The sequence below is a fragment of the Ictidomys tridecemlineatus genome, chromosome 15, assembly GCF_052094955.1.
Source record: "Ictidomys tridecemlineatus isolate mIctTri1 chromosome 15, mIctTri1.hap1, whole genome shotgun sequence".
NCBI classification, from domain to species: domain Eukaryota; kingdom Metazoa; phylum Chordata; class Mammalia; order Rodentia; family Sciuridae; genus Ictidomys; species Ictidomys tridecemlineatus.
Window position 1 is genome coordinate 49,871,897 of NC_135491.1, and position 27,703 is coordinate 49,899,599.

The 27,703-nt window shown below is 43.0% G+C and overlaps 1 protein-coding gene and 2 pseudogenes across 4 annotated transcripts; 1 reads left to right on the top strand and 2 right to left on the bottom strand.

Annotated features, from left to right (window-relative positions):
- Positions 1–1,142: 1,142 nt before the first annotated feature.
- On the bottom strand, positions 1,143–27,645 carry Mlkl (mixed lineage kinase domain like pseudokinase). Of its 4 annotated transcripts, none has more exons than XM_021721738.3 (12): positions 27,235–27,645; positions 23,633–23,746; positions 19,909–20,367; positions 15,819–15,893; positions 14,471–14,666; positions 11,559–11,656; positions 7,122–7,257; positions 5,305–5,386; positions 2,802–2,953; positions 2,556–2,605; positions 2,161–2,301; positions 1,143–1,815 (listed from the first exon to the last, which is right to left on the bottom strand). In XM_021721738.3, the coding sequence occupies exons 3-12, from the start codon at positions 20,363–20,365 to the stop codon at positions 1,784–1,786; spliced, it is 1,419 nt and encodes a 472-aa protein (XP_021577413.2). In that variant the 5' UTR covers positions 20,366–20,367; positions 23,633–23,746; positions 27,235–27,645; the 3' UTR covers positions 1,143–1,783. The 4 variants fall into 4 exon arrangements, with proteins under 4 accessions (XP_021577413.2, XP_077888792.1, XP_013220622.2 ...); XM_078032666.1 differs by having other exon boundaries at positions 23,629–23,746; positions 27,245–27,644; XM_013365168.4 differs by having other exon boundaries at positions 23,629–23,746; positions 27,235–27,644.
- Positions 7,265–11,287, bottom strand: LOC106145388 (14-3-3 protein theta pseudogene; annotated as a pseudogene).
- On the top strand, positions 7,887–8,324 carry LOC101975933 (UPF0547 protein C16orf87 homolog pseudogene; annotated as a pseudogene).
- Positions 27,646–27,703: the final 58 nt, after the last annotated feature.

Here is a 27,703-nt window from a genome sequence, read left to right on the forward strand (position 1 = left end):
TGGCCTACTCCTATAATCCCAGGGGTTTGGGAGGCTAAAGTGGGGGATCTCAAGTTCAAAGTCAGCCTCAGCAAATTAACAAGACCTAAGCAACACAGTGAGACCCTGTCTTTAAATAGAATATAAAAAAGGGCCAGGAATATGGCTCAGTGGTTAAATGCCCCTGGGTTGAATCCCCAGTACCACACACAAAATAAAATAAAAGATAATAAAATCAGCTTGGTATGGTTACTATCATCTGTAATCCTAGGTATTTGGGAGGTTGAGGCAGGAGAATCACAAGTTTGAGATCAGCCTGGTCAATCAGTGATATCCTGTCTCAAAATAAAAACAAGCTGGGCATAGTGGTGCATGCCTGTAATCCCAGCAACTCAGGAGGCCAAGGCAGAAGGATCAAACGTTCGAAGCCAGATTCAGCACTTTAGCGAGGCCTTAATCAATTTAGCAAAACCCTGTTTCAAAATATAAAAGAAAAAGGGCTTGGCGTGAGTGCAGAAGAAAAAAAAGGGGGGGGGTTAGGATATAGCTCAGTGGTTAAGTGCCCCTGGGTTCAATCTCTAGCACAGAGGAGGAAAAAGCGACAATTTGGAGAAAAATGCAAATATCCAGCTTCTTTTGACAAAATAGAAAGTTCTGGAAATAGAGAGATCCAATTCTTATATGATAAAAAATAGCCTGGAGCTGAGCAGAGTCTATTGTTCAAGTTCATCTGGGCATTAAGGCCCCTCCAGTTTCCCTCACAGGTCCTCTAGCCATTAGGGTTTGTAATCTCTAGCAGGAGAGTTCTGGGACCTGATGTAGGAAGTCAGGTTGGGGTCAAAGATACAAGGCCTTGGGGCTGGGGATGTGGCTCAGGCGGTAGAGCGCTCGCCTAGCATGCGTGTGGCCCAGGTTCGATCCTCAGCAGCACCACATACCAACAAAGATGTTGTGTCTGCCGAGAACTAAGAAAAAATAAATGTTAAAATTCTCTCTCTCTGTCCCCCTCTCTCTCTCACTCTCTCTCTTTAAAAAAAAAAAAAAACAAAGATACAAGGCCATAGGTTTCTAAAGGAGGAGTTGGTATTTAGATCAGTGGGCAAGAGGAAGGGCTGAACGGTATTTTTTCAGTTACTACTGTTATGTAACAAAGCACCCCCAAATTTAGTGGTTTAAGAAATAAAAAATTTATTTAGCTCATGATTTTGTCAATGGTAAATCTGGGTTGGGCTCAGCTGGGTGGTTTTGGTCTTGTCTGGGCTCACTCATATAACTGGGTCAGTTGCCAGGCTGGTTTAATATGATCTTAGCAGGGACAGCTTGTCTGTGCTCCATGGGGTCTCCCATTATCCAGCTTGCTAACCCAATTTCATGGCTGAGTAGGGTTCCAAGAAAGGGAGTGAGCAAGGCCTCTTGAAGCCCAATTTTGGAACTTGCATACTGTCACCTCTTCCACATTCTATTGAGTGAATCAAGTCACAGTGACATCCCGGATTCAGACAGAACAGATTTCCAGTTCTCAATGCAAGGAGCTACAAAGTCCCATTGTCAAGAGGCATAGGCAGAAAATCATCTATCAAGTTTTGCAGATCATCTGTAGGTACAGTCAGAAGCATATTTTTGGAAAAACCACTGGGAGCAGGATGTGCTCTGTATGACTGGAATTACAAATGGTTTCTATTTGTAATAGAGAAGTACTGCCTCCTTGCACCCATAGTAGCTTGATGCCAAAGGATATGAGAGAGAGACATGTCCAGTTTGTGCTTCTTGTCCAGAGACTCCTTGGTTTAGGTTTCTGATACAACTAAGTAAAGGTAGACAGTTTCTCTAAGATTCCTGTAAATGAATGAACAGAAAGTCAGACCAAAGCAGAAAACCCAGAGCCAAGCTAGAAACACAGATATTATGTCTACACTGCTCAGTTGTGTAGAAACTGCATACCCCTGGTCTGGCTGGGGCAGGATCTCTCATCTGCACCCAAGCCTTTGTGATAGCAAGTTCTCTTTCTGGATTAACTTCTATCTAGATGCCACGGCACACTCCACTCTACCTCCCCTGAGTTGCGACTACTAAAAATGCCTCAGACATTGCCAAATGTCCCTTGGTGGAGTTTGTGAAAATGAAATCTTTCACAAACGTGAAGCATGTGGCTTATGCTCTTTACGCCAGAAAGAACCCTACCATTAACAGAGGGCCGCTTGGAAGGCTCATAGGCCCTGCACTCATCAATGATCTCCTGCAGCTCTAAAGGACAGTCTTCACCCAGTGGCTCCTGCTGCCGGTCCACAACCACCTGCTGGTGAATCGCCTTAGAGCTGTAGCCTGGAATGGAAATTATAAAGGCTTAAAAAATTAAAAAATTGTTTTGGCACTCATACCCATATCTCTCTGGATGCAGACAGCTAGCATCAGAAGCAGGAACTTCAAGTATGTCAAAAACAAGAGCCCCCACTGACCAGCCCGGGCAGTTCCCCAGTGGAGAAAACAGTTCTTGGGAGCGCCTGAGGGGGAATTTCTAGTTCACTGTAAGGGGACCCAATTCCAACACCAGCAGAGTCAGCCTTCAGGTTCCTCACCTTCAAATGGGATCTTCCCCGTGGCAATTTCCCAGAGGACGATTCCAAAGCTAAAAGAAAACCAAGGGACACCCTAAGTTCCTTTTCCCCTGCCCCTTTAGCCATTTTCAGGAAACTAAGTGAATTTTCTGATTGCCACCCAACTCCTCTGAGGACTATCAATAAGAAAGTCCTCAGAGGAGTTCAACTTGGACTTTGCTTGTTCTGTTAATCTGAGTTGGAATCTGCAGGAGAATGCGCACATACCTGTATATTTCAGCTTTGATGTCATATTTATGGAACACATTTTCCAGTCCCTGAGGTGAGACATAAGCTGTAGAATTGACTCTCTCTGCTTTATTCCCTTTAGTTTCCTGACTGATGGAAGTCTGTGTTTTACTCAATTCAAATCCTGCAAGCTAGAGAGATGTATTAAAGACAGAGAGAAAGAGCAAGATCTTGGACGGAGGGTACAGGGTAGGGGGTTGGTGTGACACTTGGTTATTCGGGTATGTTTCTCCTTGAGGGATTTATTTCCAGTAGTATCTACGGACTGTATGGCTACTATATTGGCTAGCATCAAACTTGAGTTTATCATAATGCAGGAACCAAGAAAAGCACGTAGAGATTTCTTCTCTATAATATGAGCCTGATGGCAGTGAAGATTACTTGAGGTGATGGTTATAAAGCACCTGTAAGACTTGGTAAGTTAAAGCTGTTGCTAATAGAACGATGTTAGATACAGGACCTTCTCAGCTAAGGACTCAGTTTCACTGAGGATATGGGGGTGGGGGGTGCATGGAGCTACCACATGGTTTGCTTTCTCCCAGAAGCAGATAAAAAAAAAATGATGGGGGAAACCCCTCTGTTCTATCTGCCCACATAGGGTGGTCAGCCTGTCCCATTGGATTTTTATATGACAAGATTGATTTATCTTCTTTGACCCTGCATGGTCATGTGGTATTCTTAAAGAAGCCACAGCACAATTAATGGGAGTGTATGTTTTTGTTCTATGCACACCTGCCATTAGCACCATCGGTGTGCGGAAGGCTGCCAGCTCCAAAGTCAGCCATATATTCAAATCCAGGGGCAAGGCCAGGAAAAGGATAAGACACACAGACTTTGCTCACATGTTTGTTGAGCATGATGTCATCTGACATCCAGCCCCATGCTGGATACCAGAGGTGAAAGGCTGAATAGCATGTGTTACAGTCAGGCAGGATGAGGACCATGAGAGTGTGGGACACAGTGCTTTGGGAAGAAGAAAGGTGTGTGAAAGGCAGAAGGGACTTGTCTTCTGTTAATTCAGGGCTGTCCCTTGCACTCATAAGACTCAAAGAAAGATGACCACCCATGGATGACAAACAGAATATTCTTTTAGCATTTGGGAATTGTAGACAATGAGTCAACAAAATCCTTTCCTTCTCTGAGTAAAATCTACCATGGTGGATTTTCAGTTAACTTTTTTAGCTTTGTTCCCCTGAAAACCTGATAAAGGTAGATTGTCACTTATGCTCCTGATGATAAAAAAAACATTGTGATGATAAAAAAGATTGCTGAGTGGCAAACTGCTTTTGGGTATTGGTTAGTGGGTAAGAGGACTATAAATAGTTGATAGGTATGTTGTGCTTTGTAGCAATTCTTATAACTGGGAACTGGCTTGTCCCTTGAAGGGACCTTGGAAGGTTTGTCTGCAGAATTATTTTAAGAGATATTGACTCCTTAAGATTATGCGACTTCTAGGCCCAGATAGCCACATAATCAACAAGACAAAGTCAATATCTCCTGGACCACTGGGGTGGGGACTCCCACAAGAAAGAATTGCTGGCAAACTGAATGCCAAATGGCAAATGACCCTGAATGCCAAGTGTAACCCATGAGAGTCCTGTGCGTCTAGACTAGTTGAACCCAAGAAGGTTCCCTTGTGGGTGTTGGTATCTAGGCATCTAAGGAGAAATGACCCTTGGTCTATCCCTGCTAAGTGAGTGGTGAGGTAAAGCAAGCATCAGAACAGGAAGTAATAGTTGAATCTGTTCTGCTGTGGCCACACAGAAAGCTGTACTGCCAGGGAGATTTGAGCTCTATTTCTAAAATTAAAGGGAGAGTGTACATATATGAATATGTTACAATAAATCTTGCTATTACTTTTAATTATAAAGCACCAATAAAAATATGAGAGTGCTGGGGCTATAGCTCAGTTGGTGGAGTGCTTGCCTCACATTCATAAGGCTCTGGGTTCAATCCCCAGCACCACACTCACACACACACACACACACACACACACACACAAAGGAAAAATAAAATAAAATCCATGATCTACACTGTTAAAAAATAAAATAAGCCCAGTGTGGTGGTACATTCCTTAATTTCAGTGATTCAGGAGGATGAGGCAGGAGGATTGCAACTTTAAAGCCCGCCTCAGTAACTTAGCAAGGCCCTGAGAAACTTAGCAAGACCCTGTCTCAAAAAAAAAAAAAAAAAGAGCTGTGGATGTGATTCAGTGGTTAAGCACCCCTGGGTTCAATCCCTAGTGCCAAAATAAATAGATTAATTAATTAAATTAAATAAATTAAGGAGACAGCCTAACATACATGAGGCCCTGGATCCAATCCCCAGCGCTGCAATAAATGAGTAAATAAACAGACACATACATAAACAAAATTGAGGAGAGAAACAAGCAGTACAACCTTCCTGAGACATTTGCAATCCTCTCCTAATATCAGACGTGCAGGTTTGACTCATTCAAAGAGCCCATGAAGGGTGTGCTCACCTTCACTTGGTAGCCCTCAGTTACCAGGAAACTCGAGCTGCTGATATTGCTATGGAGTTCAGGTGCTTCCGAATGATGTAGCCTGAGACAACCAAAGGCAGGGAGCATTAATGGCCGTTGCAGAGACAGTGATTACAGGGATAACAAGGCTGTCCAGTACCATGCCTTCCTCACTGGTAAAAATCAGTGGACAGCCCAGAGAACCCAGATGCAGAGGTGAAATTTGACAATGTATGCTGTGAGTACACAGCAGAGCTGGAATGCATTGGACAGACAGGTGTAAACAGCTCTGTGGAGTGTGTGCACTCTGGCACCAGGGTCACTTTAGGTAGAGAAGGATGAAGGAGGCTCTGTGATACTTTGCTGGGGGTACTGGGAAGATCAAAGCACTCAGAGGTAGGACTAGATGGCTGCACCAGGCCAGGGACCCTTGTGGTTATGACAGAATATGAAGCTAGGGTTTCCACCAACTTATAGACAAATGCTTTGGATTCACAGAGCCCCTGTGTTCCAGCTGGGCAGATGTCATAGTGTCTGTCTTAGATCAGGTTCTCGCAGAAGTACGCGTTAGGAGCCAAGGATCTGGGGACAAGTGGCTCCCAGGAGAAACTGGTGAGTGGATGGAAGAAACAGGACAGGGAAGAAGAAATCAAGCAAAATTGTATGATTTCAGGTGCATCCACAGCTCAATCTGATCATAATTACGCCTCAGGATTTGTCCCACAGGAGGCAAAGGAGCTGGGACTTCGTAGTCACGCCAGTCAGTCAATAGCTATGGATTGGGATGGCTGGCTATCAAACTCCTGGGCACTTTCAGTTATCCACAAGAGTGAAGGGAGCTGGGTGCAGTGGTACACACCTACAATCCCAGTGATTTAGGAGGCTGAGGGAGGAGAATTGTAGGTTTGAGGTCAGTCTCAGCATCTTAGCAAGATCCTGACACAAGAAAAAAAGTCTGGGGAGTAGCTTAGTGGTAGAGCACTTGCCTAACATGTGTAAGACCTTGGGTTCAATCCCCAGCACTACACACATACAAGGGTGAATGGACTCCAGTGCCTACAGATAACTAGCAGCCTTGGGCTTTTAGCAGCAAAGCATGATAAATTCAGAACAGAACTACAGAGCTGGCAAAGAAGATCAGAAAGCATTTGGATGTGACACAAACAGTGTCACAAATTCCCTTGCCACAAATTCCACTAGGTTTTGGGAGTTGAGGGAAAAAAGCTGATTTAAAATAAATAGCTAAGACAGTATTTCCAAAGTATGGGATATAGGGGCATGCAAGATTACATGGGGAGAAAATTTTCTTTCTTTCAATTATTTACACTCTAATTACACCAAGGAAATAGTCTCAGTTTGGTTCTGGGTGTCCTTAACCCCTCTCTAGGTCAGCTGCAACCTCCTTTGGACAGAGGATGTGGGTCTGTATCATGGAGCTTGTAGCAGCCAGCCTCATCCAGCCAGAATTTAATTACGGCCTTTGGTTTCATTTGTGGTCACTAACTTGTGGCAAGTGATCCTGGCTTTTGACTTATGGTAGTGATAGAAAGTGTTCTTTTTAAAATTTTAATGTCTTTACTTTATTTTGTTTTGTTTTGTTGTACTGGGGATTGAACCCAGGTGTGCTCTGCTGCTAAGCTACATCCCCAACCCTTTTTGAGACATGGTTTCATTAGGTTGCCCAGGCTGGCTCGAACTTGATTCTCCTGCCCCCTAAATTGCTGGGATTACAGGTGAGCAATGCCACACCCAGTTTATTTAGATTTTTCAAAAAGTAAGTGTATTTACACCCTCTCACCCCCTCTCACCCTGGGTACCTGTACAAGCCTTTGGCTGCTCCCAAGACTAGGAAGATGCGTACACCAAAAGTGAGGTCCTTCTCCTTATCCAACAGCTCCCTCAGGGTCCCCAGTTCACAGTACTCCGTGACGATTGAGAATTGAGGTGGACTCACTAAAGGAGAGGAACCAGACACTATGAAGGTCCACTCAGAGCTCCTGCTTCCTGCAGACCACATCTCCCCTTCTCTGCATCAAGACACAGATCTGCTGTGAGCCCCATTTCTCTCCCAACCTTTGACCTATGAGTCAGATACCTCCAGAATTCGCTCTTCTTCATAGTGTCTGGGAAGTCATAATTTTACATTTGAGTAGTCATTTGAGATATGTCTTCCCCAGCCAACTGGAAGCCACAAGGAGGCTGGAAATGTGTGTTTTGTTCACATGGCACTTAGTATGTATGTGTAGAAGGAATAATGCACAGGTGCAAGGGGCTGGAGAGGGGCACCCAGGCAAGAAGTCTAGGTCTCTGGTCCTAGGCTGGAGATGCCAGAGTCCCCACACAAAGGGTGAATCAGTCACCTCAGCCATCGCCCAGGGGAATAAGCATCACTGAAACTCTTCACATTGGGATTCAGTTTTGAAATCAGGTTGGCTTGAGGCTGTGGAGAAACTTCCAGAAGGGATGAAATGGGAATTGCAGCCACGTTAAAAAATAAAGAACGTGGAGAGATGGGTGGGCGGAGGCCTGGCTGTTGAGGTACTAGGGGAGGAGCCCAAGCCACCACTGCCAAAGAGAGGGACATGTCTGCAGTTAAGAGCCAAGAAAGTGAAGATGGCCATGAAACCATGCCCAAGTGCAACCCACAGCTTCCTATTGCATGTAAATCATGTGGTTACATATTGATTAGCAGCAAACTTTTAAATGCAGAGCACTCAAGAGAAATCACCACCTTCTACAGAAAACAAGCAGGAAGCCAAGGGGAGACTAACAGAATTAAGAAAAGATAAATTCTACAGTAAATAAAGATTTAGAAAATAGAAAGGGGTCTCAAAGTAATAGCCATTCAGATAATATCAAATGAGGAAGAGAAAGACCTAAAAAGTGCTTTTCCAAAAAACATGAGGAAGAAACAGAGAAACAGGAAAAGGAAATTGACATCTAATGAAAAGGCTTTTGTGTTTTCAGTTATCTTGGCAATAAATAGATTATCAAAGACTTATTCTCTGATACTTATCTGAGCGATCTGTTGCAACTTTCTTCAGGATTTCATTAGCAAATTCTCAAACAGTTGTGGACTCTCAGGAGCACTCTGACTGCATCAACGAGGGCCATTGATTTTTTCTTTCTTTCTTTCTATCTATCATTTAGCCTGTGTCCCGCTTTGGGAACAAAGCTGTAGGCTTGGACTATTTGGGGATTTCCTTGTTTACCAAGGAGTATTGTCAGTATTTTGTGTTGGTATATAACTAAGTATATTTACAAAACAAAATCAAATAAGTACTGGATAAATGTTGAATGGATAAAAAGGGGTAGAACTAACTGCTGGAGTATGAAAACCAGGGAAATAAAATGCTTGATGGTTTTCAGGTGTGTCACCAAAGATGCAATATTTTAGATACTGTTAGAAAGAGTGAGTTTATTTATTTATTTATTTATTTTTATGAAATGTAATTTTATCTTATGTTACCCTGCTATTACAGAGGGCATAACATTTTCACAGGGCTTTTTTGGGACTATAGTCAATTATTAGCAACACACAACAGTGGTTCAACTCTCTAAAGAACAATCACCAGACAAACTGGGCACTCTCTCACATATGCACAAATCTGGATGGGAAAGGACTAAAGTTTTAGACTTGGACTTGTGTAGTTTTATTTCCCCTTTCTAGTGTATAAGAAATGACATGCAGTTTCATTTGCCAAAAGCAATCCTTGTGGGGTTGTGGCTCAGTACTAGAGCATCTGCCTAGCACATGGGAGGCATTGGGTTTGAACTTCAGCACCACATAAAAGTAAATAAATAAAATAAAGGTATTGTGTCTATATACAACTGAAAGTATTTTTTTAAAAAAGCAATGCTTGTATTCTGGTAGCAATAGGCTACTTCTATTACATAGTAAAGGGAATACCAGAACTACAAATCTACTTATGTTTATATGAAATGAAGCTATTAATACTTTTCTATAGCAGTAACTGCATACCAGGAAGGCCAAGACAAATGTAAATCAAGAAATGAGGTCTTGGGCTGGAGATGTGGCTCAAGTGGTAACGCGCTCCCCTGGCATGCGCCGGGCGCTGGGTTGGATCCTCAGCACCACATAAAATAAAAATAAAGATGTAAAGATGTTGTGCCCACTGAATACTGAAAAATAAACATTAAAAAATATTCTCTCTCTCTCCGCCCCCCCGTCTTTAAAAAAAAAAAAAAAAAAGAAAGAAAGAAATGAGGTCTTCCCAAAGCTGCAGTGTAAAAAGACTATAAACATGAATGGGTTTCTTTGCTATAGGAAATCCAACTGGAATAAGGAATGGAGAAATGTAAAACGGTTTCTTGAGGGAAGAAGGTTGATACCCTATTTGCATTTAGTTTTCAGCCCCTTCTGCTGCATCACATTCTTCTCTTGCACTGTCTCATGTCCACAATGCTTAAGTTGTTTCTAAGCAACTGCATGGAGAGTGTTGTCCTTGCAGGAGTCTTCATTCAGTATATCCAGTTCTGCAGTGGACTCATCAAAAGCCGTTTTAGCCAGGGTGCTGGAAGCTCTGGGTTATTAAGGATGTCATAGTAAATTACAGAAAAGTTAAGAGCCATCCCCAGATGGATGGGTGTGTGGGTTGCATCTCTTTCTCATTTATATCAAATGCCTCTTGGTAAGCTCCTTGGGAATTACTCATAGTTTGTTTCCGATTGTCACCAAGTTCAGCAAGGTACCTGGAAGGAATCGCCCTTCATTTTCAGATGGAAGACTTACTCTCTGGATTGGTGGCATTGCTATTAAATTCTTATCCAACAATTCCAGGACCGTGGTGCCGACAGAACTCAGCTCTGACTCTACTTTCTCCCAGTAGTCCTTAATCAGCTGCAACTTCTTGTTGGAAATGTAGGTTTTCTGCTCAATGCTCGAGATAACCCCCAGGCGTACCTGCAGCCCCCACCACGTTCTTGTAGGCCACCAAGCAGGTTGTGCTCCTGCTTGGACAGCTTGGCGCCCTGCCGGGTCACAGCCTTTATGCAGGTGGCGCCTGGCCAGCTTGGCCTTCTCGATCAGGTGGGTCTTCTCCCTGGCGCCGGGGCCTGGCCAGAGGCAAGGCAAGCCAGGGCGAGTGCCGACTCTGATCAGGAGTCCTCCTCCTCCAGATCTTTGTCTCCCAAGAGTGACTTTTAAATATATATATATATATATCAGATTTTCAACACCTACAGAGTGCATATATATAGTTCATTTACTTTTAATAAATTGGCAGTTGATACTTTTATTTATATTTATGTTTTATTTATATTATTTTTATTTTCTGATCTCATTATTGATGATTATGACTGGGCAAACTAAGGTAACAAGGGTTTTTAAATTTTTGTTTCTTTCTTTTACTGAAGGGTATTAAAAATATAAACTATAAATTTTGTCTTAAATTGATTTTTTTTCTTGGCCATTATTTTTATGGCTTAAAGTATGAATTATATTTTAGAAGATACTTTCCAGGCAGTTTGGAAGTTTGAGTGCTATATGAAGAAAAACATTTAAGGATATATCATACTTCAGATATAAACACCTCTTTTTTAAAATATATTTTTTTAGTTGTAGTTGGACACAATACCTTTTATTTATTTATTTATTTTTATGTGGTGCTGAGTATCCAACCCTGTGCTTTATACATGCTAGGTTAGCACTCTACCGCTGAGCCACAAACCCAGCCCCACCTTTTCTTGTTGAATGTAATTTATTTATTGGTTTTAAAAAATCCTTTCCTGTTCTCAAGATGGTGCCTCTTAATCTTATATATCCAGTTAAATAAAATATATTTATTTATTTAAAAAATATTTTTAGTTGTAGATGGACACAATACCTTTATTTAATTACTTATTTTTATGTGGTGCTAAGGATCGAACCCAAGACCTCACACATGCTAGGTGAGCTCTCTACCGCTGAGCCACAACCCCAGCCCCAAATTTGTAATGTTTTATAGCAACAAAATGTACCCATCACCCAGACCAGCAGCTGAACAAGCACTCTTTGTGTTCCTAGTGGACTGCCAAGAGGAGACGAGGGCACATAACACAAACCAATACTCGTGCTAAAGCCCTGCTCTCCTGAAAGAAGATGGGAGCATGCATCTTGAGATCTCCCCACAACTGGCATTGAAAATAACCACAGGGTGTAGATCCCACCCTCTCAGCTGTTCTTAAAAAAATGCAACACATTAAAACACATTAAAACACAGGGCCTCAAACCCGCTGACCAGAAATCTGCTTACCTGTTTCATCAATGCAAATCCCAAATATACGCAGGATGTTGGGGGAATCAAATTTCTTCATTGTTCTGATCTCATTATTGAAGGTATGCCTCACGGTTCTATGAGGGTGAAAAGGGAAATGAGGGTTTCAGAACTGGAGGCCCGATTGAAGAGCATAAATATAGTGTGCATGTGGGGTGGGGGTGAGGTATCATCAACATCCCTTTGGGGTTATAACACCCTGCATTACAGGAAAAATGGGTGTTGTAATCAGCTCAGTTCTGATGGCAGCATGGAGGAACTTGGCAGCAGAATTAGTCCCTACAGTGCTTGTGAACAGAATAATGGGACTTGCTAACTGGCACTTCAAATAGTCTGATACAATTGTATTTTTATGAGGTTTTACTGGGCAAACTAAGATGATAAGGGTTTTATTTTGTTTTTGTTTTTTTCTTTTACTGAGGATTGAACCCAGAGGTGCAGGGAAGGTCCAAAGCCTACAAAAATTAGTTGTATTTCCATGTGCTAGCAATAAACAATCTGAAAATGAAATTTTAAAAAAAATTCATTTAAAATACTATAAAGAGAATAAAATACTTAAGAATAATTAATCAAAGAAGTTCAAGTCTTGTAGCCTGAAATCTTTATATTTAAAATATTGTTCAAAGAAATTTAAAAAGATCTAAATAAATGGAAAGATATACCATGTTCTCGGATGGGAAGATTTAGTATGTCTAAGATGGTGACAGTCTGCAAATTGATCTCCAGGTAAAATGAAATTCCTCATTTTTTTCTTTTTCTTTTGATAAAATAAGTTGGTAAAATAATCTTTTTTTCATGTTCATGGTTCAGAAATTTTAATAATATCAAATTGATCTACAGATTTAATATAATGCCTATCAAAAATCCCAGTTAATTAATTTATTTTTTTAACTCAGGGGTGCTTTGCAGTTGAGCTACATTTCCAGACCATTTTATTTCTTTATTTTGAGCAACTTGCTAAGTTGCTCAGGCTGTTCTTGAACTTGTGATCCTCCTGCCTTAGCCTCCCAAGTTGTTGGGATCAGGTGTGCACCACCATGCCTTGTCAGACTGACAAGCTGATCCTAAAATTCAGATGGAAATGCAAAGAACCCATAAGAATCAAGACAATCTTGAAAAGAACAAAGTTGGAGGATTCATACTTCTCAATTTCAAAACTTACTGTAAATCTATGGTAATCAAGACAGTGCCATTTTAGCATAAGGACACACATTTAAATCAACGGAATGGAATGGAGAATCCAAAAATAAACTCATAAGTCTATGGCTAACTGCTTTGTTTTGTGGTGCTGGGAATTGAACCCAGGGCATCAAGTGTGCTAGGCAAGCTCTACCACTGAGCTACACCCCCCACCCCAGTGGTCAATTGCTTTTTTAAAAATATGTTTTTAGTTGTAGATGGACACTGTATCTTTATTTCTTTATTTATACATTTTTATGAGCTGAGGATTGAACCCTGCCTCATACATGCTAGGTGGGCGCTCTACCACTGAGCCACAACCCCAGCCCCCGTCAACTGATTTTTGACAAGGGTGCCAAGACCATTCAATAGAGAACAGTCTTTTCACAAAATGGTCTTGGGACAAAGGATATTCACATACAGAAGAATTAAGTTGAATGACTACCCCCACACAATTCATCAAAATTAATTTGAAATATATCCTGGACTTAAAGGCAAGATCCCAAATTATACAATTCTTAGAAGAAAATAGAGTAAATCTTTGTGATCTTAAGTCACTCAATAATTTCTTAGGAGTGACATGGAAAATATAAATTATACAAAACAATATTGGTATAGTGGATGTCATCAAAATTAAATATTTTTGCTGGGAATGGTGGCACAAAACCTTCAAACTGGCAACTGAGGAGACTGAGGCAGGAGGATTGCAAGTTTGAGGCCAGCCTGGGCAACTTAGTGAGACCTTGTCTCAAAAGGTAAAAATAAAAAGGGCTGGGGAATGTAGCTTAGTGGTAGAGCAGCCCTGGATTCAATCTCTAATACAGGAGGAGGAGGAGGAGGAGGAGGAGGAGGAGGGAGAGCGGGAGGAGAAGGAGGAGGGCTCCCAGGACTTGGACCAAATGAACATAAAGCTTTTTCTAGTTAAAAATTTAATTTATAAAATAAAAATACTCAAGGATTAGGATTGTGGCTCAAGTGGTAGAGTGCTGACCTAGCACACGTGAGGCACTGGGTTCGATCCTCAGAACCACATAAAAATAAAATAAAGATATTGTTCCCACCTAAGAATAAAAATAGTCAAAATGTGGGCTGGGGATGTGGCTCAAGCGGTAGCGCGCTCGCCTGGCATGCGTGCGACCCGGGTTCGATCCTCAGCACCACATACAAACAAAGATGTTGTGTCCGCCGAAAACTAAAAAATAAATATTAAAATTCTCTCTCTCTCTCTCTCTCAAAAAAAAAATAGTCAAAATGTGAGTTGATACCATGAAGAGCAGTCAGTATGGCAGGACTTCAGGTACCAGGACACTGAGTGAACAAATTCAGAAAAGTAGGCAACAGACCTATCACACTACAATTTATAAAAGTTATAAATGCATACATGTAATAATAAAAGCATACATATTACAAGAACACATACAAATAAAACACTGGAATTATTGTCTGTGGAAGGGATGGAGAAATGAAAAAAAAAAGGACTGAGAGGAAACAAAGTTTAAAAAATACATAAATCCACAAATAAAATTGACCTATAGGTAAAATCGTGGTGGCCATGGAGCTATGTCTAGACTCTGTTCCTTAATAGTAGAGGGCAGGTCATTTTACCTTTTTGGGTCCCATTTTCCCATCTAGAGATGGAACCAATACACCTTTTGGTGAATTCATGAGAATAAGTATTGATATATAGAAGAGAATCATAAAAAATGACTTACCCAATGCTTCTGGCCTGGGGTTTGTTGAATACTTTTATGGCCACTGGAGATCTATGGTACTCTCCTTTATAGAGTGTGCTGAATTCGTCTTCCCTCAGCAGGATCCATGGGGATCCTAAAAGCTGTTCCTTCTTAATCTCCTTGACTTGGTCCTGTGGGATCTTCTGCGTGGGTTTTGATGAGGCTGAGCCCAGCACTGAGACAGAAGGAGGTACAGAGCCAGTAAGTTAAGGAAGGTATCCTAAGGGAAGTGGCACAGTGGGGACATGAGTGGGAAGCTCTACACCAGAGCCAGCTCTGGCTGGCACCGTGGATCGACTCCACACAGGGGAATCTGCCTCTGACTAACGCGTAGAGACCCAGCTGGTGGAGGGGAAGGAGGAGGGTCCCTCCCAGTACTTTCTTGCCCTCCTCTTCCATCCTGCCTGTCTTTCCAGCCTTAACTCTTGTCTCTCCCGTCTCAGAGTTTTCCCTCCTCCTGTTGCCAAACAGCTTGACACTGGGGTACCTGGCGTCACTGTCTAATCATTTCTGACCTGATAACGAGAGACACAGTTCAAGCTCAGTAACTACACTGCTGTCATGTGTTCACAGCCTCTTTCCTCTACCCTCCTCCTGCCCTAAGCCATGAGCTTCCTGAAGGCAATTTCCTTCACCACATCGGAGCTGTGCACAGCCTCTGGCGAAGCAGATTCTCACCGTTTTATTGAATGAATGAATGAATGAATGAATGAATGAATGAGCATTTCAAATTTGACTTTAATTTCTTGTTGGACATTCAGCAAATGAATTGAAGCTTTGAGGCTGCTATAGTTTGAAACTGGAATGTCCCCCAAAGACCCATGTCTTAAAGGCTTGGTCCCCAGGGTGTTGCTTTTGGGAGGTAGAAACTTCAGGAGGTTATTCTGGGACCTTGGTTTCTTCCTGTTTTTTTTTCTTCTTATCCATGAGGTGAAAAATTTTTCTCTGCCACATGTTCCCACCAGGATGGACTGCCTTGCTCAAAAACAACGGGGCCAAATTGACCATGAAACTGTGAGCCCAAATGAACCTTCTCTCTACAAGTTGATCACCTCAGGTACGTGTTTCAGTAACAAGTGGTTGATTAAGATACGTGCTATTCACAGAGGGAATTTTGAGTATTTGGGCAGGAATGCTGGTCAGGAAGAATCCAAATGGACAGAAAGCTGTGCTCCCTGTGGCCATACCCCCAAACCTGTGGGCTGCTTCCAGCCATGCAGCACCGAAAACGGAGCAGAGCAGGGGCAGAGGGAGGCTGGAGTTTCTAGTAGACAGGTGGCTTCTAGTTTGGGAACAGCTGGTTGTAACAGGGCTCCTGACAACTTACACTGCCGTAAGGTTTCCTTGATTTCTTTCATGTTGATTTCCAACCTCCTCAGTGAAGCTTTAATGTTTTCATTTTCTGCAACAAATATTCAACAATACAAGCTCTGATTAGAAAAAGAAAAACATGCTACTCAAAACCAATATGCCATAAAACCATCAAGGTAGTTACGTATCATAGTCATTGTGGTAGGAAATACTACTGCTCACCAATATTCAGCTTTCTACTTCAAGGAACTCAGGAAGTGCCCTGAGGTCTGACTGTGGCCAAAAAAGGAAGTGAGAGAGAGACCTGTGTCACCTCCCAGGGGAAGGATGTCATGGAGTCTGAGGAGATTCCTCCCTGGCTGCTCTGGGAGTGGCAAGTCAGTGCCTGTTGCTAAAAGCATGCCCAAAGGAAGAAAGTCACCTTGGAAGGTCTTATGGACTCTGCCTGAGAAAGAGGAATAGACTTGTTTCTGTAAGATAGTGAGTTGCATAACCTAATCTATCCTAAAATATATACTCATATAAACTATGGAAAAAGAGACAATCTCATCCATTGTTGGTAGGAGTGACATTTGTCTAACCTCTGCAGAGGATAATCTAGCAACCTCTATCAACACACACACACAAACACACAAATCAGGGAGTGCCAAGGTGGGGACATAGCTCAGTTGGTAGAATGCTAGCCTTGCATGCCCAAGGCCTTGGGTTCAATCCCCAGCACCACATACACACACACACACACAAATAAATAAATAAATAAAAATATCAAAAATGCCTATAGCTTTTGACCTAGCAAAGAGATCTAGTAATTTCACTAAAGGGAGTATCTCCTAAAGTTCTTCTAAAATACATACAAAGATGATCATTGCAAGACTATTTATAATAGTGAAGAATTGAACACAATTTACATGTCCATCAAGGAAGCTGCTGCCAGGTGCCACGGGGCACACCTGTACTTCCAGCAATTTGGGAGGCTGAGGCAGGAGGATTGCCAGTTTAAAGCCAGCCTGAGCAACTTAGCAAAGCTCTAAGCAATTTAGTGAAAACATGTCTCAAAATAAAAAAATTAAAAAAGGCCTGGGGATGTAGCTTAGTGGTAAAGTACTCCTGGGTTCAATCTCTACACACAAACAAATCAGGGAGCTGCTTAAATATACCTGGTCCATGTATACTAGAGAACTCTGTGGATATCTCTCTGGAATAATATTCAAGATTACTCATTGAAAAAAAGAATCAAGAAAGTGTATTTAGTATGCTGTGTACCGACATCTCTGGAAGGCTAATCAAGAAACTGGTAGATAGTGAGATTGTGTACTGGGGAAGCCAACAGGGCACCTTAAGGTCATGGAGAGAGGGAGATTTACTTCTCATGCTGGGTCCTTTTTGTACCTTTTGAATTTTGTACTATGTAGATGTACAAAAAATATTTAAAGGCAAGAGCTATAACGCTATAAATATTTAAAGGCAAGAGCTGGAAGTAAGTCCTGTCCTCAACTCTGTAACTCCTGTTTGTCTCCTGACTCCACCAGGAGGCAGATCAACACTCACTGATGACTAGGAAGACTAGAGCCACGCCTGCCCTCCAGCCAGGGCGGCCTCCCTGTACCATCCTTGCATCCCCATCCACCCCAGCTGCTAATTGCCCTTCTTGATAGCAGGCATTCAGCTGGGGGACCAGTTTCCCTCATTTCAGAAAAGGACCCCTTTTGGTGGCAGGTCTCCGGGATTGTCCTGGTTGGTGTCTCTTGGTTGCTCTCCATATCAAGGTGGTGGAACTGTTACTCCTCTGGGATGGAGCACCTAGAAGGTTCAGCCATATGTATTTTTCTTCCTCATTCTCTTTCTCGGCACACTATCCTTACCAGAGGGAAGGGTTTGGAATTCATGTCACCAGGATCTGTGCAAGATCCCTAACGAGGCCTCACTTGTTTCCACGCCTCCTCTCTCTTCCTTCTTCTGGGCTCACACTGGGCTTCTAACTGGGCTCACACTTCCGTTCTGACCAGTAGAGAAGGTCCTAATTCTTCAGTCCCAGGTAGAGGTAGTATATACCCACACCCTTGCCATAGCATCAGAGCGGGCAAACTACTTCCCCAGCTCCACGCTGGGTTTGACCATGTGGCTTGCTTTAGATGTGATGTAAGTAGAAGCTTAAAATGTGCTAACCTAGTTAAGGTTTCCTTCTTGCAATTCTGCCATGAGAAGAACATCTCCCAGGTACTCACTGCTCCTTCAGCCTGGGCTCCAGAATGAGATGCACAGAGCAGACCCAAACCGGATTTGGTGCCTGGAGCCAAGCACAGCCAAGCTCACCTAAGATCAGGAAACATGCAACAGGTCTGCAGACCCACAAACGGGGGAATTCATAACTATTTTTCTCTTTGTACCAGGAATTGAACTCAGGGGTTCTTAACCACTGGGCCACATCCCCAGCCTTTTTTTTTTTTTTTTTTTGTATTCTATTTTGAGACAGGGTCTCACCAAGTTGCCTGGGTCCTCGATAAATTGCTGAGGATGGCTTTGAACTCATGATCCTCCTGCCTCAGTCTCTTAAGCCACTGGGATTACAGGCATGCACCACCGCACCCGGTCATAACTATTTCTTGAAGCCTCTGGGTTTTATGGGGTTTGTTGTACAGCATCATTAATTGCAGTAATTGGGTAATACAACCTTCAAGGCACTTCCTGTCCATTTGCCATATGGTGACCTGAGTGATTTTCTTTCACTACAAATCAAATCATGACAGGCCATGTTGAAGGACTTCCATTCACTGGTTTCCTATGACTCTTGCAATAAAATTTAATTTCTTCTCATGGCCCCGTGGCCTTTCCTGTCCTCGCTCCTGTACTTTCTGTTTTATTTCCCTACTTTTATGTGGTACTATTTTCTCTCCCTTACCTACTACGTCAAAGGCATCTGGCCTTGCGGCTCTTCCTTGCCATACAGCTATTTGGCTACTCATGCCATATCTATTCTTACCCCAGGACCTTTATGTGTGCAGTTTCCTCTGCCCAAATTGCTCTTTCTCCACATCTCTGATGACTGGCTCTTTCTCCTTATTCAAGATGTCCATTCAAATATTATCCCATCATCCTGACCACTCTTTCTTCATCCATATTCACTTTACATCTCATTACCCCACTTTATGATTTATGGATTTTTGTTTTCCTCTCAGTACTGGAGATAGAATCCAGGGGTGCTTTACCACTGGGCTACATACCTGGTCCCCCTTTTTTTTGTTTTTTGGTACTGGGGATTAAACTCTAGTTGCACTTTGCCATGAAGCTACATCCCCAACCTTTTTAAATTTTATTTCATTTATTTGGAGACAATGTCTCACTAAGTTGCTTAGGACCTCTCTACTTTGCTGAAGCTAGCCTCAAGCCCATGATCCTCCTGCTTCAGCCTCCCAAGTGGCTGGATTACAGGCATGCACCATCGTGCCTGCTTATCTCTGGCCCTTCTTATCTTTTCTTTTGAGAAAAGTTCTTACTAAATTGCCCAGGCTAGCCTGGAACTTGCTGGGCATCCTTCTGTCTCAGTTGCCCAAGTCATTGGAATTACAGGCATGAGCCAACCCACCAGGCTTATTTCATGTTTTTTTTTTTTAATCACATTCTGATAAAATAACTTAACTCTCTATTGGCAGACTTTACATTCCATGAGGGCAGAGATTTCGTCAATTTTGCTCTGTGCTCTATCCCCGATTCTTAGAACAGTGCTGGGCATGCTGTATCAAATTTGGGTTTGCTTAGTTAAATACTTAATTCTTCTTTTGGACCACCATATATCTTAACCGAGAGTCCTGGAAGAGAGTCTGGAAGGAGGGAGCCTCTGAAATTTCAGGAATCACATCAAAGAAAAACTGAGGAAGCACAGGAGACTCATCAGCATCATCTCTCCCCCCTACACTGGCTTGCCCAGATCTCACCAGCCCCCACCATATCTGGGCCCAGGATGTTAGGATTTCTGAGCCACAAGAACACACAACTGCTCAAACTTGGCTCATCCTTTCTGCTCCTTTTGATAAATCAAAGCGTGACTAAAATGCTTCCAATTTCACCCCCCATCCAAAACCAAACCAAACCAAACCAAACCAGCTTACCCATTCTTTGGGGTAAGCTTTGGAAGACTTGTTTGTCTTCCTCTGCATCCTGCTGATCTTCCTGTGCCCAGGATGCTCCTTGGCTGACCCTGAAAATAAGCTGATCAGCCTGAAGTAGCAGTGAGAGCTCCTCGTAGACGTCTCTCAGCTGTTCATTCACTTCCCTGAAGAGTATCTTGTTACCACCTGCCTTTAGAAACTTCCAGATATTAGATTGACTGCTGAACTTTTCTATCTGCCTCTTAGCTTCCTCCAGGGCAGCTTCGAAGTGGTTCAGGGCAGTCATTATCTCAGCGGACAGTTTCCTCTCTCCTTGGGCCTGGAGCATCTTCAGAGGCTGCAGCAGGCTGTGGACCCGGCTCCCCAGACGCAGGCACTGCTTCTGGCAGTATTTCATCTCTTCACACTGTTTGTAGATGAGCTGGCCTAAGGAGATGATCTGCGCCAGTTTATCCATACCTAGAAGAAACAGAAGGAAAGGACTGAAGTCCCAGGGCCACCCGTGTATTTACTACTCGGCTAAGGCAGAGTGTCTGTGATTTCAGTGCTTTAGCCGTCTCTCACTGTTTTCATGTAAAGTAGAGACAGCTTGCTGCCCACCAAAATCTGTTCTGCTCTTCCATCACAGCAGCTGAGGCTGGGGAGTGTCGGTCCAGCTAAGACCACAGCTCCAAGCCTTCCTTGGGTCTCCATGTGGCCATGTAACCCATTCTCACCAATGGTGTGTGCCTGGATGACACCTGTGCTCCTTTGGCTGAGGCAGGTTCACCTCTCTCCCTCTGCCTGCTGGATGCAGCCCAAGGAACTGGGGAAGGATCCCCAAGAAGGAAGGATCTTGGGTTCCTGAATAATGGCTTGGAAGAGAGTTGCCTACAGGCCTGGAGCATCTGCTGTGGTCTGTGAAGTGAGTGAGGACCAAGCTTCTATGGCATGTGAGCCATTATATTTGGGGGTCTATTTATTTGATGAGATGAGCCTATTCTAACTAATACAGAAGTATTTAGGGGCCAGGCAGGCAACTCAAATAGGTGGAGTAAGCTGAGCTAGGAACAGTCTTCACTGTCACAAAGATATATGCTTCTTTCCACTTTCCTTGAAATGTGGACTTTCTAGTTTATCTTTCACTTCTCCATTTTTGGGAGTCAAGAGTATAATCATTCGCTGTAGCCCTGGAGGTGAAAGGCTGCAAACACACAGTGTTAATGGCAACTGATGCTGGTCAGATTTTTATTTTTTTTATGACGATTGAAGTGAACTTATTTAATGACTACCAGTACTACCAGTTTAAGGGTTTTTGACTTTTAAAATTAGCAATTATTGCCAAGTGTGGTAGTGCACATCTGTAATTCCAGCAACTTGGGAGGCTGAGGCAGGAGGATGGCAAGTTTGAGACCAGCCTCATAAATTGAGTGAGGCTCTAAGTAACTTAGTGAGACTCTGCCTTAAAACAAAACAAAAAATAAATAAACAGAAAGGGCTAGGGATATAACTTGATTCATGTATTAAAATCCTTACTTCTTATCATTTGCACCTATTTTGATAGTTAAAAATATAAGCCAGCAAACCACACCTTCACTGTATTGAATTTGGACTAGCCAGTGCTCTACCACTGAACTACAACCCCAGCCCCCAACGCACACATTTACATTCCCTTTCATTCCTTTGACATCTTTGTCGTATTCTTAACAGACCCTATATGATATTACTTGCTGCAGTTTTTAATTTTAATTTAGCTAATTAATTAATTGATGCTAGGGATTGAACTCAGGACCTCACACATGCTAACATGTGCTCACTCAATGAGCTATACCCCCAGCCAGTTTTTAGTATATTTAAATATCTTACAGGTGAGTCCCTTTATAGTAATTTTTTTTAGAGTTTCAAGACTATTATTTATTTTTAGATTATTTTAAAATCTTGGTTATGCCCACTAATTTCCATGTCAAATGAACTTTAGGGTCATTTGGTTTCAATCTCAAAGCATACTACTGGGAGTTTTCTTGGCAGTACCTTAAATTTTGTTTACATGTGAGAAGGGCTGCCAGGTTTGCAAATTTTAATCATCCCAACTAGAAACAAAACACTTGTCCCTGTTTCTTTAAGCTTTATTTGTGAAGTTTTGCTTTTCACACCATGACAGCACATTTCTTGTAAAATTTATTATTTAAATGGTCACTTCCAAGCTTTGGCCGCCTGCAAAGCCTGGGCTAGATCCTGCGACGTTGCCCTACACGGTGAACTTCAAGGTGTTGGTGGGCACCTTCACCGGGACCCTCAACACCCGCAACAAGGCGGCGGTGGCCTGGGGCTAGCAAGATTTAATTGCTTATGGATGTCATTTGCTGGTGGTACTGATGGATTCCAGGACTGCCCAAACGCTTCAAGTTTTAGTAAAACATAAAGCTGACGTTGTTGAGGTTAAATGGGCCAGGGAAAACTACCACTATAACCTTGGCTCACCATATTGCTGGCGCTTAGCTTCTGCTGAGGTCAACGGGAAGATCATTTTGTTTGACATGTGGCAGCAGGAGTAGCTCAGTGGGAGATGCAGGAGCATGCCAGACCTAAGTGGGACATTCAGTGGTTGTGAAATCAAGATGCTTCCGGAGATTTGTTGCTTGCTATCCACTCGCCAAATTACAGTGTGCTCTGGAATGCAGGTACTGGCACCAAACTGGAAGAAAAGCTATGCAGATAATCTTCTTTCTTTTTCTTTTGACCTTTTTGATCTCTCACATTGAACTTGTAATTGTTGCTTGTGGAAAATGAACTAAATGAAGTCCTAACAATAAAATTAATGCTCTATCCATGCAATATACACATATGTACATATACATCTGTAATGTTAAGATGTCTGACCAAAGTGGAGAAGCACATCTCATCCCATATACCTGCAGTTCCTGATTCATGTACTAAATCATTGCTTCTTATCATCTGCACTTATTTTGATAGTTAAAAATATAAGCCAGAGAACCACACCTTCACTATGTTGCATTTGTGAATGATATTGGACTAGCCAGGTTAAAAGAGAGTTACTGGAATACTCTAATTCAGATTTAATCGGATTAGATTTTTTAAGGTATATTTAAAAACCTTGAATCAAGGGTTTCATTTAGTCTGTGGTCCAATTAAGTTCTTGCTTTTTAAGAAGATTATCCTAATTCATGCCATGTGTTCTGAGTGCCCTAAACAGATGCATGTAAAAAATGGAATAAGCCCAAAGGAATCTTTTCTTGCAGAGTCATTTTTTTGGTCACTGTTTGATGTTTTATAGATCAGATAATCTAAAAATGAGATTTTAGATATTTTTGTGGCTGAATTATTTAGAAGATATTTATTGTTCAGTTACCCAACAATATTTCTTGAGCTATTGACACCACTATGAAGGTTTTGCCTTTGTAGAGTTAGCATTGTAGTTTGAGCCAGATCCTAAACCGGGAACATAGTGAGTTAAGTTCTAGTCTGTTCAAAGGTGATAAGTGATATAAAGAAAGTGAAATAGGATGAAGGGGATGAAGAGGAATGGGGCATGGGGTGGTCAAGTTGTGAAAGACATAATGGTCAAAGTAGGCTTCGCTCTGATAATGATCAGAAACCTGAAGGAGGTAAGGGAATGTTTTTATCCTGGGACACATGGCTATAAGGAACCACAGTCTGGACTGTTCAGGCCTTTGTGTGTACAGATATTTATATGAACTTGTGCACCATACATTCACTTACTCACTCAGCAGTTGGCTGATGTAAATGCGAGAATGCAACAGAAGACTAGTGCAGCACAGGGAAGGAAGGCATCACAAAAGCAGGAAGCCAGGGAGACCTTCAGAGATGGTTCTGGAACCTGGAAAGGAGATAAGGCTTTAGCCCAGATTGGTTGCATCAGCTCTACATCTCTGTGATTTTTGCTGGTGAAAATATTTCAAAATGCCACTTGCCCTAACACTTTTTATTTACTTCACTGTGCTAGGGTTGTCATAACTTGTATGCTTCCTTGATCTCTGTGCCTGCAGCAGCCTCAGACTGCCAAGACTCAGGGTGGATGAGGTTGTCCTGCCCATATATCCCAGTATTGGTCAGCTCCAGTTAAGAGGGAGGTTCTCTTTCCATTTATAAAAAGGCATAGTTTATATTGCTAAATGTTGTACTAAAATATTTATTTATTTATTTTTTTGTACTAAAATATTTTTATTGCATGGACATTTAGTAAGCCTCTCTTGGGACTTAGGCCATTTTTAAATATAAAGGGAAACAAACAGTCTTTACTCATCCTAAGGTACAGTCTGATGCTCAAGAAGACTGAGTAGCTTATGAAAATCCTACAAAATTTAGTATCATTCAACCAAATATTTGAACTCAGCTAATTGTGATTTACAGAATCTCTTACATACGGGATATTTGTCTTCTTGTGAATCTTATATTCTGGAAAGTGTTTGGAGTTTGAAGTTTATGGAGTTTTAAATGAAATTCTGTGCATAGAATTTATCTGGAAGAACAAACATTTGTTCTTTCTGCCGACAGCCTTCTACTATCAATTTAATATATAAACATAATTCAGAATGCTGAGCTTGGGAGCCTCTGATAAATTATAATGGATTACCTGTTTCTTTTCAATGGAGAAAAGAAACAGGTAATCCATTATTCTTTCATAATGGAGAACATTCCCATTATGTTATGACCATAACATTTCGTGTTCTATACTGTTAAAATTATCATTGTCTTTCTCTCGTGTTGTATTGAAATAAAATTCTGTGCTCAACTTGAAAAAAAATAAATGATCACTTCCATGAGTGGAATATTTCCCCAATTATCCTTTCTGATTGGTTACTGCTGAGATGTTGTTTTATGTTTTAGGCTCAGCAAGAAAGCCACTGGAATTTGGAGCTCGGAAGCGAAAATCCAATTGTCCGAGCAATATTTTCACACCTGCTTCTGTCTCTGGTGGAACTGAGAAGGTATAAAGCCCTTTGCCCTCACAAGTCCCAAGAAATGGCCCTGAGGACATCTGCTTAGCAACTGGGAACAGTTGGATAATCTGAGATACATGAGTCTTTTCAGGAGTGTCTTAATTCTTGTTACCTCTGTCCCTAGACCAAGAAGTCATAACTAATGCAATAAGAACAAAAGTGTGTCTATTGCTTGTTTATTTGGTTTCGCTTTTTTTTGGAGGGGGCAGGGGGCTACCAGAAATTGAACTCAGGGGCACTCAACCTCAGACCTATTTTGTATTTTATTTAGAGACAGGGTCTCACTGAGTTGCTTAGCCAATTTGCTGTTGCTGAGGCTGACTTTGAACTCACCATCCTCCTATTTTCTGTTCTAGCATCCTTAGGTAGCTTCTTGAGCTGCTGGGATTACAGGCATGCACTACGGTGCCCAGGTTTAAATTGCTTTTTTTTGTTTTTGGTACCAGGGATTGAACCTAGAGTTGCTGAGATTACAGGTATGTGCTACCACCTGGCTACTTGTTTATTTGGTTTTGCCTTAAAGTCAGATTCAGGTTTTAGGCCAATTATCTTCTCCAAGCTGTTATCTGATCTTTAAAATGGTGATAATCTTATCTATCTATTCCATTGAGCTATTGAGATTCACTTTATTTTAAAGTACTTTGGGAACTCATCTGATTGCAACCTCCCTGAACTTCAGTATCTTCATCAGTTAAATGGAGATAACCACCATGAGTTGGTGGTTCCAGAGCACTCTGCATGTTGAAGGTGAATAAAGAGGTTTGTCATCATTGTTATTATCAATCATAACTAAATGCAGTTGTCTTTAGTTGCAAATAGAGCAAACATGATTCAAAGTGACTTAAATAATACAGAAGGTTATTTGTTCAACCTATAGTTGAAGAGTGATGTAGAATTCAGGATCACTTTAAATCAATGGCTCAATATTGTCATCAGTTCAGATTCTTCCCTTCTTTCTGTTCTACTATCCTTAGGAAAACTCATCCCAAGCCTCAGGATCAGGCTCTGTGGTTTTTCATTCATGTTTAGAAGAGAGCCAGAGAGGTGGATAGTAAGAAACTGGCTTCCTGGGTGCTCTTGCAGGGCTTTAAATGCAGAAGTAAGTCTTTCAAAGGGATCTCTTCTGAATGTCTGTTCTGTTAAAGGAAGAGAGCTGAAGGAGACCCTTCTCACCATGGTGAATTCAGAAATCTCTTGGATGGAAGGAGATGCTCCATTTTGGACCATCCACACTTTCTTCCATTGGATATTGGCCACTCTGAGAGAAAAGAATCCTGTGCTTGCTGAAGACAAACATTTGGTCCGGGACAAACTTGGAGACCCTCTGTGCAAGAGATTCTTCAGTGCCTCCTCCCCGCAGACGCTTCTGCTGGGTTCCAGGAACTCCGTAGAGCGCAGAGGCTGAACAAGCTGGCTGCTGCCAACACCTTCCCTGCTGGCTTCAGTTCCTCCAGAAAGTCTCCTGGAAACTTCAGCTACAGAAACTCCGATTTGGGCTGTCACCCATCCGGGTCTGTAAAGGCCAATGTAATAACTTTCTTGGCCACCACGAACGCGAAAATCACCCTAAAGCATGCAGGTGCATGTTGTCAAACACCAAAAATTCAGTGATCCTTCCTGCGCGCATCGCCTCGGGTTCGTTGGTTCGGTTGGTTCGTTTTCTCTGCGTCGAACAGCGGCGCTGGGTGTTTTATGCCATCTCAGCCCGCAAGTGATACGGGGCACATCGGTTGGTCCTCAGTCTGTCACACAAGTCAGTCTACTTCTGAGGCCTGGAGGACACTTTTTCCCGAAGTATTTGCCCTGTCTTATGGTTCTTGGGTCCTCTTGTCACCTCCGAGGAGCCGGTGCTGGCCAGCGTCCTCAGGCTTCTCCTGGGTTCTGGGGTGAGCAAAGGGCACGCGGGAAGCCGGCCTCGCCCCAGGCGGCAGCCAGGCGGGTGTCTGTCTGTCTGACTCTTTCTCTCTCTTCCTTCTTCCCCGCTTCCTCCCTTAAAATGGATCCCCGTATAGGAAGAGGGCATGCACCCTCCAGAACCGAAACCTGCTATCCTGGCAATCGCCCCCGTGACCGCCTAAAGCTGTCAGTCCGGCAGGTCCGCGCCCCTGCCGCTCAGCGATCCCACCGCTCTGCTGCGTCCCTGCTTTGGCAGGAGACAGACTGACAGCTCCACCCATCGGAGCGGAGATAGACTGACAGCTCCACCCGTCCGAGCGGAGATAGAAAGTTAGCTCCACCCGTCGGAGCAGAGGAAACGAAACCAACGCGGTTCCGAGTTCCAGGAACCCGGCGAGTGGCTCAGCCCCTGCCTCCGACCCGGATCGCCCCCATCGCCGCCCAGGAATCCGCGCGCCCCGGGACCGACCTGAGCTCACCCTCGTCCTTCCGAGGGACGTACGTTCAGTCTGTCCCGCGACTATTTCAGATAGACCGCCTCCTCCCTCCCGTTTTTCCGACGATTGCCTTCTGTCCCGGGGACAGGGGAGTGTGCCCAGCCCTGGGGGTCTCGAGTCCTCTGCGCCTCCTTCTCTTGCGTGTCCCGTGCTCCGCGCTCCAGCTGGCGAGGTGGGACTCCACAAGTGGCTGGTGGCGACCTGCTGTCTAGTTCCCTCCTCAAGTGAAACCGCGGCTACACGGCTGCGACTGGGCAGCCTCCCTCCAATCAGCCTGTGGGACGGCTGTTTCCGTTCTGGGTCCTCCGGAGGTCACTGCTCCCGCGTCCGGGATGCCTGTACGCTGCGCTGTGACACGCCTCGAAGCTCCCTTTTTGAAGGCTCCTCCTGCCAAGCTCCATACTCCTGGTGTCCTGGCTCCGTGGAGCCCCTTCCTAGGTG